The 13,934-nt window shown below is 35.3% G+C and overlaps 1 protein-coding gene across 1 annotated transcript in view; it reads left to right on the top strand.

Annotated features, from left to right (window-relative positions):
• Positions 1 to 13,934, top strand: part of LOC111691360 (ankyrin-2-like) — a 28,986-nt gene continuing 15,052 nt past the window's right edge. The window contains exons 1-7 of the mRNA XM_023454048.1: positions 1 to 6; positions 388 to 592; positions 5,002 to 5,161; positions 5,246 to 5,594; positions 5,648 to 6,188; positions 6,249 to 6,830; positions 9,277 to 9,360. Coding sequence (XP_023309816.1) covers positions 1 to 6; positions 388 to 592; positions 5,002 to 5,161; positions 5,246 to 5,594; positions 5,648 to 6,188; positions 6,249 to 6,830; positions 9,277 to 9,360 — 1,927 coding nt within the window. The remainder of the gene's footprint in view (positions 7 to 387; positions 593 to 5,001; positions 5,162 to 5,245; positions 5,595 to 5,647; positions 6,189 to 6,248; positions 6,831 to 9,276; positions 9,361 to 13,934) is intronic.

Raw genomic sequence — 13,934 nt, 5'->3', positions numbered from 1 at the left:
ATGTTGGTAAGCCGCGGTTTATATAATTATCTGAAACTTATTGATCTATAATCCCATTAAAAAATAAAGTTATGGATATGAGACATTTAGTACCTATCAAAAAAGTATTACAAAGCAGTAGGTACTGAACATGTCAATGACTTAGAAACGCTTGTTTCCAGCTATACTGAACAGTGTTAATTGTTATTTCACTTCACTTTCAAGAACTAACAGTCAGTCATTCGTTGATAACCAGTTTTTCACGGAAACTACCTATTTCTATAGAAATAACTTTAACCATTCGAAAACAAGTGGTGATACGTATGATGACAACTTCGTTGGTCACTATTTTACACATATGTTGAACCTGTATGCCTCCACGTTCTACACCTCTAACATCTTCTCCAGGCTCAACCCATAGACCCAGAGCTAACCGCTAAACTGTTAGGCCATGGAGTGGCCGTCTCCCCGGTAGTAACCGTCGAACCAAGAAGGAGGAAATTCCACAAGGCCATAACGTTGAGTATGCCCGCTCCCAGAGCTCATTCTCAGGGGATGATCAACCAGTATTCCGGGTCAGCGCCTACTTTGAGGCTGCTGTGCTCCATCACAGGTAAGTCTCGACGGGTTTCAGCGACGATATTATTGTGTCCGGGGTCAGGATAAGGTCAAAAGTGTGGGGATAATTGTAGAAAGATACAGTACGAATTGTTAACTTACAAACAACACAATTGCAGTTGTAAATGATTTCCAAAGAAGTTACATCTAAATCGAAGTTACTTCCACACTTTTGTCCGTTAAAAAAATTGAACAAATATTCTCAACCCATCCATGAAACCTCCTTCATAACCAATTTGATTTCCAATTTCTATCAAAATATGATTATTCAAACCCAATGTCTTGATGTTGTGTTGTGCCCTCTGTATTTTTGTCAATTGTTTTTGTCGTTAAGGGGTTGGCAAGCTTTTGTTTTTGCGGTAGATATTTCGTAGGTAGAAGTAGTTACCATACAAGTTATTTTTGATTTAGAATAGGTTGTAACTTGGTTAGATTAGTTTTGAAAGCATGTAAATATGCTTTGATTTCAGGATTACGGTAAAAGTGAATCGTTATAGTTTATATCCATAAAAGTAGATTATACTGAGTTAACTTTAGAACATAATGCAGCTGTATACGAGACTAGTGTAATTTATTTAAATTTACAAGACGTATTTAGTGCAGAATGACTGTAATTAACGAAAAACTAAGTTAAAACATTGGTAATTGTTGTAGAGATAGTTTCATAGAAATTTTTAATTGTTGTGCCTCAAAGGGCCTCTTTATTAATTCTGTGTGTATAAATCACGAATATTATATACGAATAATACTTATTTGGGCTTATAAAACGAACAACATGATTTGAATTAGCAGGAATGAAATATTACATATGGAACTACCATATTTTTTAAATATTGGATAAATATGACAGATATCACTGTAAATTTTAACATGCAACAGTTTGCCAGCCTCGCGCTTTGTGTTTTCAAAGATGACGTCATTGTGGCGTCACTTTCCAAATTCTTTGACTTCAGGCAATTCAAAATAATACATACACCATCTATCTACAATTTCACGATCATTTTGTGCGATGTTGTTGTATGGCAAAGTTCTGATTTGGGGAGAAAATGACTTCATACAAGCAAAGCGTAGACAAAATGCGCTGCTAGATGTTGAAAAAATGCTTCTTGCCTATAAAAAGACAGGTGTAGAGGTTTTGCTCATTGCTTGCTTTATTGGCAGCTTCGATAGCTTTGAATTCAACAAACAAAATTGATGTTTTTCTTGCAATAGTCAATCGGAGAAAAATTACTCTGACAGGGTAGGGTGTCTTTAAAGGGTATGTACAACGCTCCACCAGATATAATACGACTTAAAACAAGTCGATTTCACTAAATTTGCCTCAATCCAAAAACTGATAACAACGGGTTTTCCCGTAATTTTTCTGCTTAAAAAAGGTATACCTTGCTAATATCTTTAAAGCCAACAGTTTTCAACAAAAAGGCTTTGAAATTTGTAAATGCATAAAAATTTGTTTAAAAGATTGATAAACAAAATTAGGAGCAAAGAATTATGCCTTTAAAGCAAACAGTGCAATTACAAATATAAATTTCGTTATTTAACAATTTTACTGTATACAGAATTGGCAGAGTACAAAACATACTTTCTAAAAACAATCTATCAGTCTAAAACAATCTAAATAATGCAACCAATCTAAACTGTCTAAAAATCTAAAAAAATAACTGATTATTACTGACCTGTCTTGAAGGATATGTTCAATGGAGTTGAAAATAACTTTTAAACAAATTTTTTATGCATTTACAAATTTAAATGCTTTAGGATATATTTTTAGACTATACCTTTTTCAATCGGAAAAGTTGGGGGAAAAGATTTTTCCGGCCCAAAGTGAAATACAACGTGGTACAAAAAAGTTTTAGTTGTTTAAATGTGTCCTAAATGTCGCTTGTGGCGCCCTCTAGAAGACACAACGAAATCATCGATAAATTCGAATTTCTGATCCCAAAAAACCTCCGGATACGAAATTTCACGAAGTTATCTCGAACTAGTCCAAAGATATTAAAGAAAATGTTATACAGGGTGTATCGTATAAGAACCGACACAGGGCAGGTGTATGTAGGAGTGTCCAAAATATTGTAATTTAACCAAACCAACCAACCCTAGTGGAGCCCTAAATTTCGAAAAAAATTTATATCTCTGCAGTACTTTACCGCAGAAGAACTAAATTTGGTACATGATTTAGGTTTATTACTGGTCTTCCTTGACTATGATTTATAGTTAATTGAAGCACTACAAGGTGTTCATTGGGGATGACTTACCCCTAAAATTGTACCGAACTTTTTTTTTTCATTGACCGAATTGAAAAATACTAATATTAATTCACAGCAGAATTTAATTTTAAATTTTATTTTACTCTTGTTAAATTTTAAAAAAACTTGATGGTTTTCAAGAAAAACCGTATTAACTGATACAAGATTTTAACAGTGTGCATTAGAAAATAATCAAAAAGTCAGTAGTACGCAATGAATTTATCTTTCAAACTTGTCAGTTAGTATTAAAATTATTTTATTTCAATAATTGTTGAAAAAATATCAATTATTATTTTTATTATTTATTTGTGTTTTTTACTTAATACAATATTCGCTTATTTAAAAACTTCTTAGGTACTTGTTTTCTTTTTGTAGAATTAGGACAGAAGTGAAGTAAAATTTATTTGGCCAATTGTTAAATTTGTTTTTCTTCAAAACCATAAAGTTTTTTAAAATTTAACAAGAATAAAATAAAATTTAAAATCAAATTCTGCTGTGAATTAATATTACTATTTTTCAATTCGGTCAATGAAAAAAAAGTTCTGAACAATTTTAGGGGTGAATCATCCCCAATGAACACCTTGTAGTTCTTCAGTTTACTTTAAATCATAGTCAAAGAAGACCAGTAATAAACCTAAATCATGTACCAAATTTGGTTATTCTATGGTAAATTGTCGCAGATATTAATTTTTTTAGGGCCCCACTTTGAGGGCTAATAACTCCTCAAGGGTGCAAGTTTGGTTAAATTACAATATTTCTTCAACTTTGACACCGTGTAGCTCCGTTATTACCAATTTTTGGACTAAGGCAAGTTTATTTAAATCGACTTATTTTGAGCCGTACTATACCTGGTGGAGCGTTGTACAAGACCCTTTAGAGACACCCTCTCAAGAGATAAAAAACCAATCATTCCTCTCATCCATAATTACAGATGTTTTCATTTTCTCCTGAAATTAGACTGAGATAGAAGAGCAACATCGGTATTTTAAATTTTTCCAACACGAACGCATCTCGGAAGGTGCAAAGACTTTTTCCCGTCACCATGACGTCACAGTGTCACTTTTCTAGTAAGACTAATGCGGTATTGTTACAATTTTCACGCGCGTACCCAGGGGTGTTTCGGAAAAGATCTCTCAAAGGTAACTAACTATATTGTGGGCTGCCCCCTTTTAGAATGTATCTATCTTGATGATTTTTTTAAATTTTTTTGTTAGGTATGTGAGAAATGAATGTACGCAGTTGTAAAAATCAAAACCGGAAGAAAAGAATAACGTTCGATTAACGTGTTGCTTGCTCAGAGTCAAAATGTAAATATTTTTCATACTTTTCCACCTAAACCCCTATAGTAAACTGGAGTCCCCATACACTGGACCAAGACTAAGCATGTGGTTGGTGTATAATTTTTCCAAAACGAGATACAAGCAGTAGTTGATGATTTAAGTAAACTGTGTATTTTCACTTCGAATTTTGGATCTATAAATATATTTTCTTTTGCCTCTAGTCGTTAATTTTGTTTTATTTTTGAATCAATTAAGATATCACGAAAACACAAATTGCAATTTCACCTTATAGACTTGCTGCATTTGTTTATTTTTTACGAATTTGTATTTTTTTATCCCTACTCCGTCAGATCAGTCGTTCAATTACACCTTACTTAAAATTCAGGATCAAGGAAGTCAATGATATTAATTCTAAGTTAGTTGCCACGCGACTGGTCTTTTCTGAAACAGTTCGATTGAATGCTTTGCTTCTTGCTTCTTCAACACTTGCATTGCTTGTCGAAACAACCGCTTTTGCTCCAACCGTAAATTTGTTCCAAAGGAATACCGAACGATGAGACGGTGAAAATAAGTGCATGTTGAACAATTTAAGGAATACACCAAAAGACGTACGTAAGAACGTATGCGCTACAAAAATATATTGGATTTAAGTAAGCCTTCAGCTCAGGGTACCAATTGCATGTTGAAGCATTTGATAGACTATTTGTGATGTACTATCGTAAACTACCCTGTTCTAAAGGTGAATCAATACATTTGCATTTTCCTTTGGAGCAATTTCTGGTATTGTCAAGTGTACGGCGATAGAACAAAGTAACCAACATGCACGTCTTTGTGTCGCGACATCTACTAGCACCCACTAAACCAAAACTCATCTGCAGGTGGTACGACTAGAGCACAATGGGAGGACGTAACCGGTTCGACACCCTTAACCTTTGTCAACGACTGCGTGTCATTCACGACCACCGTATCAGCACGATTTTGGCTGATGGACTGCAGAAATATCGGAGACGCAACCAAAATGGCGACAGAACTATATAAGTAAGTATTTGTGACTTTCAACAAGTTTCCTCCTAATTCCATACGTCTATTTGGTGGTAAATTGCATACTAAAATTTTTATTAGGGAAGCCATCCACGTGCCGTTCATGGCCAAATTCGTCGTTTTCGCAAAACGCGTTGATCCGCTAGAAGCTAGACTGAGAGTATTCTGCATGACAGACGACAAAGAGGACAAAACCCTGGAGCAACAAGAGCACTTTACAGAGGTCGCCAAGAGCAGAGACGTAGAGGTACTGGAAGGAAAGTTACAGTACGTAGAGTTTGCCGGCAACTTGGTACCAATTACGAAGAGCGGAGAACAGCTGTCGTTCTCGTTTAGAGCTTTCAGAGAAAATCGACTACCGTTTTCAGTCAGGGTAAAGGACCAACACGCCGAAGCAGTCAGCAGATGTTTGTTTATGAAGGAATCAAAGGTTAGTATACTTTTGTCGACCTTGAAAGAAAACTAAATTCGTACACTTCTCAGGTACCGAAAGGGGAACCCCCTCAACAACCCATCTGCATACTCAACATCGTCCTACCGGACGACATTGTCACTGACACCATCTCCCTGACAGACACGGATTCCCTCAAGAAACACACCTTCCTTTCGGAGAACTTCGACTACTTCCGACCGGACCCGCGACTAGCAGACATGAGCAACCTCCTGGGAGAGGACTGGGTACCTCTGGCTAACCAACTAGGTCTTACCACATCCGAGATAAACGTCATCAAGTCCGAGTATCCCGACAGCGTCGCCAAGCAGGCTCAGTCGATGCTGAGGATGTGGCTGTCACAATCCGGCAACAAAGCACAAACCAACACTCTGGAGAACGCCCTTAAGAGGATAGGAAGGGAGGACATAATACCCCAGTGCCTAAATGTCGACCACACCGGTCAGACGATCACTAGGATAAAACAAGAGGAGATAGGAAAATATAGACTGAAAAAAGATATAGATATTATAGACAAAGACGTAGTGAGAGATGAAATCGTTGAAGCGAAAGTCGTAGCTGATAAAACTGAAGGTAGGTGGTTACTTTTCGTTAAATTTACTTAACCGATTAAAATGTATTTAATTTTCGCAGCTAAGAGGAAGCTAGACGCTTACGACAAGTACTCAGCAGAAGAGAAGGCGGTGGAGAAATCCGACGAGGATGAAGAAGAATCGTTTGACAAGCCGGTGGCCGAGCGAAGGGAGCAGATAGAGAAGCGGCTCTCCGCTGAAAGAACCATTCCTGCCTCTTCACAGAGACGTGAAATCGTCCAGGAGATAACCTCGATCAAGCGACAGAGCATCGTCGAAGACAAGATCGCGGAAGTCCAGCAAAAGACGACACCCGAACAAAAGACCACACCAGAACAACCAAAACCACCAGAATCTAAGAAAACCACCACGACCAAAACCACAACCGTCACGCCGGACGCGCGGACAGTCACCGAAACCGTCGAAGTTAAAACCACAATTCCATCTGACGGTAAAGTTTCGGGGGCAGTGCCGCAGTTCGAGGAGATGAAGACCACCACCACCACAGTTGTGACGGAAACGCGCACAGTCATACCGAATGATACCACACACAGAACCGCAGACGACGCGGAGCTTTTGGAGGGAGTGACCCTCAGCCTGGAGAAGACCAAGGCGCCGGTGTCGAAGCTGATTGCCGACGAAGGTAAAGAACACTTTTAATTTGCACCTTTTTATTAAATTATATATTTGAAACTTTTAACACCCTGTATCTCTGTAGAGAAGCGTCCTATCAAAAATTTTTATAGGGCAAAACTTGATTATTTTCATTAGTAGAATACACCATTAATGTTTGGCTAAACTTATCATTTAGACCCTGTATGTACAGGGTCTCTCAAAAGTATGTGCCTGTGAGGATACAAAAAATTTAAATACAATTTGGGACACGTGGTGTTGAATGGGATCAGGTAAGCTCCATTTTCAATCGAAAGTATTATCTTTGGGATTTGACAGAAACGACTAATGACGTCATCAATTATATTTTTTCCAGAAACAAACCCAATTTTTTTTTCTGCTCTTTTTTCTAATAAACTTTTATTAGAGAAATTTTTCTGTATTACTTCCCGTTTAAAAGTTATAAGCAATATCGTCCTAAAGAGTTTCAAAAGAAATATCACCTAAAAATCACATTAGCAGTAGAAGGATCAAGTAGTCGTGGAAAATAACACATACCAACAAAATTTAACTTTTCTTTAGGAAGCAGAAACTTGAATATACATTTCCGAAGGATTTAGGTGCGCTGAATCCGAATCTGGCAGCAGAATTGCTCTACCACGTCAGATTTTTGAGATATCCTAACCTAAAAGTGCAAAAACACTGATTTTCGTCATATTTGAGGTTATGTAGTAATGCCATCTGTTGTAGGATTTTTAAATTTTTGTCGGTCTGTGTAAACGTATATTTTTAGTAATCTTAATACTTGTTTATTAAGTTAGCTTTGTGGAACCAGTAGGTTCTAGACCACTGTTATTTCTGATAAGTAATCTCTTTATAATTGAAGACAAGTTTATTTTGTATTGTCATCTAGTTGTATGGCTTCCCATAACCTTTAGACTTTCTTTGGTTGTTATTTCATATATCCTGCTTAAAGTACAGATGTTTACGAGTATTTAAAAAAAATTGCTACGATTGCATGAAATTTGTGGATCCTAAAGTTGTTTGTCCAAAAATATGCGCAGAGTTCAAATATGTGGATTGCGTGATTAGGCATAAAATGACTTGACATAATTTAGGGCTTAAGAATATCGAAATTTCCGCAATTCCTGCTTAAAGTACAGATGTTTACGAGTATTTAAAAAAAAAATTGCTACGATTGCATGAAAATTCTTTTGTAACAAGAATTTTGTCCATAAATATACCAAAAAATCCCACTGTGCGTCGTGCTGAAACCATAAGTTTCTCCTTAGCTGAAACGGCACATTCTCCAGGAGTGCAGGAATTTATTCTTTATTTATTTAGGTAACTCACACTGTTCAATGTATGTTCAAAAAAATAACCAATGATGCCGCACCATACATTTATTTCTAAATGGCATTGGTTTTGGACTGGATTTACAATGTGGGGATTTTCAATGGACCAGTAGTGTTCGTTACTGACAAACCGACTTTCGTCCGTCCAAAGAACCTGCCGAAAAAGATTCTGATCAATAGTTTCTACATTTACTTCAATTTAAGCTATAAAATTAAGTCTGTTTTCAATGTGACGCTCAGGCAAATATTCCAAATTCTAAATTTTGTAATCATGATACCCATTGGTCTTTAAAATTCGTTGAACGGCTGATTTATCCAAAGTCAAATCCCGGCTAGCCTGCCGTATAGAATTTCGTGGATTTTGTTCGAAATACTGTAACAGTCGAGCTGTATTAACATTGTTTCTTACCCTTCGGTCAATTATTTGATTTTTCCGAACAGAAAATGCATCTTCATTTCGTTGCAAGGTTGCTTCCAATCTTGTAAAGGTTCTATGATCATGAATGAGGCGCTCTGGATACATTTCTCGATATAACTCTACAGCTCTACTTGAATTTTTTGTGACTCGCCGTAAATTAGCAACTTATCAACTTTTTCTCAATGAGAAAACATTTTGAAAGCACAAAAGTTATACGTTTGACGTTCTTGTTGAGTAATGACAAGTATTTTGTGACATTTATGCACTTTAAACAACGAACATTCAATTATTTTCCAACGACTACTTGAATTTTCCGTCACTAATGAAATCTCATAGATAATAATTTCGATTGAAAATGGAGCTTACCTCATCCCATTTCACACCACGTGTCCCAAATTTTATTTAAATTTTTTGATTCCTCACAGTAGACCAACACTGTCGAGAACTTTAAGCGTTCTTGCGGTTTTTTCTTGAACAAGTCTTACTTTTCGACTTTGAGTATTTTGCCTGCCTTTTTTCATACAACTCTTCTTGTACAGTCACGTGTCCCTTGGTGACCTCTCACATCGTTTGGTTAAGTGAAAAATAAAAGCGGCGCCAGCAAAAACCAGCAAAAATTTAATATCTTTAAACAATTCCTAATATTTGTTTCTACTGTTGAAACATTTATATTCTTTGAAATATAAATACCATACATTTTTCAGATCCGAGATCACCGATGTTCTCCAAAACTCCGCCCCCGAGTCCAGCTGACTTCTTGATAAGGGAACAGGCAGCCACGGTCCAAGGTGAGTCTTTTTCTCCTACACGGCTTGGATTTTTTACCAAAGACGGCTTTCTTAGATGTATGTGTAAGAAATACTCATTATATCTGTCAACAGCATTGTTCGCAGACGCGGTGGGATTTTCGTTTGGTTAAAATGAGTATTTTCTGCACAAAATGTGGCATATCAATAGATCTGCGTATTAAAAACGCCCCGTTCCAATCCGGTTATAAGTCGGAAGTATTAGAAAGAAAACATAAAAGTGTGTCGCCTCGACTTATAGAATTAATACGCCTTCAGTGAACGCCTCGAAGAAGGACACATCGACGAATTTTAATGCTATTTAAGATTAACATAAATCACCACTTTTTATATTAAATTTCCCGAACATGTGGTAATTCTTGTAAAGCATGATCATATTGAAAATAAACTGTACTGATATAAACTCTTATACATTACAGTACGTAGTTTTAAAGAGAAAGACACTTTCTTAGATTTTGTAAATCATTAATCGAAATTTGAAATTAAAACGGTCCAAAAATGGATCCCTGAGGTATGCCGTGGCTCAAAAGGTGAATTATTCATAAAAACATGAAAATAATTTTCTCGTTTTTGTAAAGATTGATCATAATTTAAATAAATTGATGATATAGGGACATAAACTCCTAAACATTAGAGAGCGTGGCAAAATTTGTATTCATAAAAAGGAAAGAAACAGTCTTGATGTCATTTATATTATGGAAAATCATTTATCGTAATTTGGGACTAAAAAGGTCCCACAACAGAACCCTGAGGTACGCCAGATTCCAAAACATTAAATAAACTACACACTGTTTAAGTAAAGATTTTCAATAAAAATTAACAAGTTCTGGCGGTAATATAATAATCTAGATTTTCCTTTTGATCTTATTCAATCAGTTTTCAGTTATTTAGTAAAAATCATAGTTGCAAGTCATTTTTAGGTCGTTGGTACGTTTGTAGATCGATCGAAATAACTCATTTAGAGGGGAAAAAAAAGAAAATGATTACCTGGACTTTTATAAGTGGAAATGATAAAGAGGCTTATAATAAACGAAAAAAAAAATAAATAAAAGTGTGAGCAGGGGCGGCGGAGGGTTGATTTGGGGGGCTGAAAAGTTATGAAAGATTGTATCATTGGGATTTCTGGCGAAAGTTGACGTCATACAAAAAAGTATCTAATACAAAAGTGGTAGATCATGCAAAAATCTACAACTTTTGAAGAGGATACTTTTTAACATAATCTCAAAATTTCCGAGAAAAATGTTTTTTATTTCTTATTTCCGCAAAAATAATTTAATTTTGACGAAACTTGGTCAAAGTATATCTTTCTGTGTCTTAAATAACCACAAAATTTATTAGATAAAAAAATTAAGAAGTTTCCGAGATATTCATTTTTCCGGTCTGAAACACTTTTTCTTCAAAGAAAAATTCTACTTAGAAAAATCATCGTATAGAGTTCTGCCGATGATCATTTTTTTCGTTTTGACATATACTTTTTGGTGAAATAAATGTAATCACAAATCAAAAACATGATGAAAAATGCAAAAAAAAAATAAAAAATGACTTGCAGCAATGCATTTTTCAGAAATTGTTGATAATCTGTTTAAATTTCAAAATAAATCAAAAACTGATTACACCATTCAATTGTACGGAAAAAATACAAAAAAACTGTCTCATTGTTTGACCCAAAACTTTAATTTTGTACAGTATTGCTATAAACATAGGTCGAATAGTGAATAAATAAAATAAATAATAATTTTTTTTCGTATGATCGGTTAGTTACTTATTTTTTTTAAATTTTGATGAATTCACAGATATACAGTATGTCCAAGATAAGGAGGAACAAAGTTGTGTTTTTATACCTAACAATATGCCGTTTAGAAAGTTTTGGCCCATCGAAGAAGAAACGTCGGATTGCAAAAATGTTGACGCCATTGGATAGAGCGGAAAAAGTGGCAATTTATTTAAAATCGGTTTCAAATAAAGGCAGAAAAAAAAATAAAACGATTTTGCAAAATTTTGGGTTTTCGGATTTCGCGTCAACAGTAGACTTTGCAGTTAATACTTTGTATTGCTGAAATCTCAAATCATCCAGAGATAATTTATCATTTGTACATTTGTAATTCGACTTAGATGTTTATAGCAATACTGTACAAAAATAAAGTTTTGGGTCAAACAATGAGACACGGTTTATTTTAATTTTTTTCCGTAGAATTTAATGGTGTAATCTGTTTTTGAATGTTTTTTAATTTAAACAAATTATCAACAATAACTGAAAAATTCATTGTTGCAAGTCATTTTTTATTTTTTTTTGCATTTTTGAGCATGTTTTTGAACTGTGATTACAGATTTTTTTATTTCACCAAAAAGTATGTTAAAACGAAAAAAATTATTAGCGGCAGAACTCTGTACGATTATTTTTCTAAGCAGAATTTTTCTTTGAAAAAAAAGTGTTTCAGGTCGAAAAAAATGAATAACTCAGAAACTTCTTCATTTTTTTATCTAAAAAAATTTGTGGTTATTTAAGACACATAGAGGTATATTTTCACCAAGTTTCGTCGAAATTAAATTATTTTTGCGGAAATGAGAAATAAAAAACGAAAAATAAAAAAAAAATGTTTTTCGCATTCTTCTCGGAAATTTTGAGGTTATGTTAAAAAGTGGACTCTACTTTTTTGTTTGACGTCAACTTTCGCCAGAAATCCCAATGATACAATTTTTCATAACTTTTCAACCCCCCAAATCAACCCTCCGCCGCCCCTGCTCACGCATTTACTTTTCTTAGGTGTATTATAAGCCCTTTTACCATTTCCACTTATAAGAGTCCAGGTAACATTTTTTTTTCTCCAAGTGTAATTTGGTTGGACTAATGTGTGTGGCGTAAAACTGTATTTAAAAAAAATAGTATCGATTACATCAATACCGATTTGACCGACATGACTCAATTACTTGAATATCGTATGGCTTCCTGGTTATTGGATTAAATTTCATACCTTTACCTTCGAGAAGCAGTCGATTGATTATCGCCGTCTGCGTAACTTACTCCGGTAGAGACACACCGCGTCGCGCGCTTCGAAAGTGACTCCTATTTTTCAATTTTTCAGGCCAGGCAGGGTAAGTAACTTTGATGTCTTAGCGGTCTTTTTATATTAACAATATGCCATGTATCCCACACGTACTTGATATGCCACATTTAAATGGAGTTTGCAGTCGGTTGAACAAGTTAGATTTTTAGTTGTCGGCGCTCGTTTCGATCTTTGAGAAACGGGCGTCACGTAGTACTGATTTTTGCCATTATTTTGAAGGATAATGTTTAGTATGTACAAACCTCTGTATATCCCTGTGTCCCCGCTTATGCAAAATGACAACCGACTTGACTTAACCGAGCCCTGAGTAATATTGTGAGAGAGCGTTGTCATTTTGTGTGACGTTATTAACACTAACTACATTATACAAAATAACACTATAAATGTGCAACATGCTTTGGTGCAAAGAAAGCTTCAGCTAACAAACAAAGGAAGCGATAATTCATAACTCTGACGACTAACACTGCGGTGTACTAACATAAGTCCGGCCCGATTCAGAAGTAGCAGAAAATAAATCATCCGGAGGGCTGATCTACAGTGCTATGAATGCTTTGAGAGCTTTTTAATCACAGCTTTTTGTAAATTGCGGTACTGCTTTTTTCTACTTCTCTGAAGTTCTTCTATGTGTCAGGTTATAAAATCTAGCGGAGAAAATAAACCATAAAATATAATTCCACCATTTAAAGCACATCATAAATTATTATACAGGGTGTCTCGCTAACGTCGGCGAGGTACGATATTAAGGAAAGTATAGGCCCTAGAGCTTCGGGAAAAAATTTTCGTAGAATATATCGACCAAAAGAAATCGCTGGAAACTGTTTTCAAGTTCGTAGCTCGGCCGCTAGGGGACGCAATAAACATACCAAAACATAGAGTTGAATTTTTCTCAGAAATGTTTCCTATTGAGGTATATTATGGCGGTTTTCCACTAAACGAACAGTGGAGTTTATGTCCTGTTTGTGTTTTCTAGAACAAAACAAAAACAAAACTGAAACAAACCCAAAACTCCTGTTTCCATCAAGCGGGCTAGATTTTGTTCCGAGTTTTGTTTTTGTTTTCAGTCCTTTTCCACTGGTTGTCGCGAGGGAGTCAGAACACATTTTTCCAATAACCAGCCAACTTGTTTAGAGAAGATTTTTTTATTCTTAGTTATGGCTGGTTTATATTGAAGTCCTTGGAAAAAAAGTGTATCTACAGAGTATCCCACCTCGAACTCCATCGATGGATATCTGGGAAACCGTTCAAAGATTTTTTTTTAAATTGTGATGGTGTGATACGGATCGTGGGGCCCACCAAGTTAAAATATTTTCAAGGTCATCGTACTTCCGGTTAAACCGGAAGTCGATACAAACTTTCTTATTTTAAATGGAACCCCCTGTATATTATATTTGGAAACATCATCCATTTTTAAGTTGAAAACGTATAGCACACTCCGTACTTAGGATTGACCGTTTCCGAGATATTTCGATTTTTAAACAAAAATTGACAGAT

The sequence above is a fragment of the Anoplophora glabripennis genome, unplaced genomic scaffold, assembly GCF_000390285.2.
Source record: "Anoplophora glabripennis isolate ALB-LARVAE unplaced genomic scaffold, Agla_2.0 scaffold136, whole genome shotgun sequence".
NCBI classification, from domain to species: Eukaryota; Metazoa; Arthropoda; class Insecta; order Coleoptera; family Cerambycidae; genus Anoplophora; species Anoplophora glabripennis.
The sequence above is the reverse complement of the archived record's forward strand: the minus strand, read 5'-3'. Positions and strand labels throughout refer to the sequence as shown.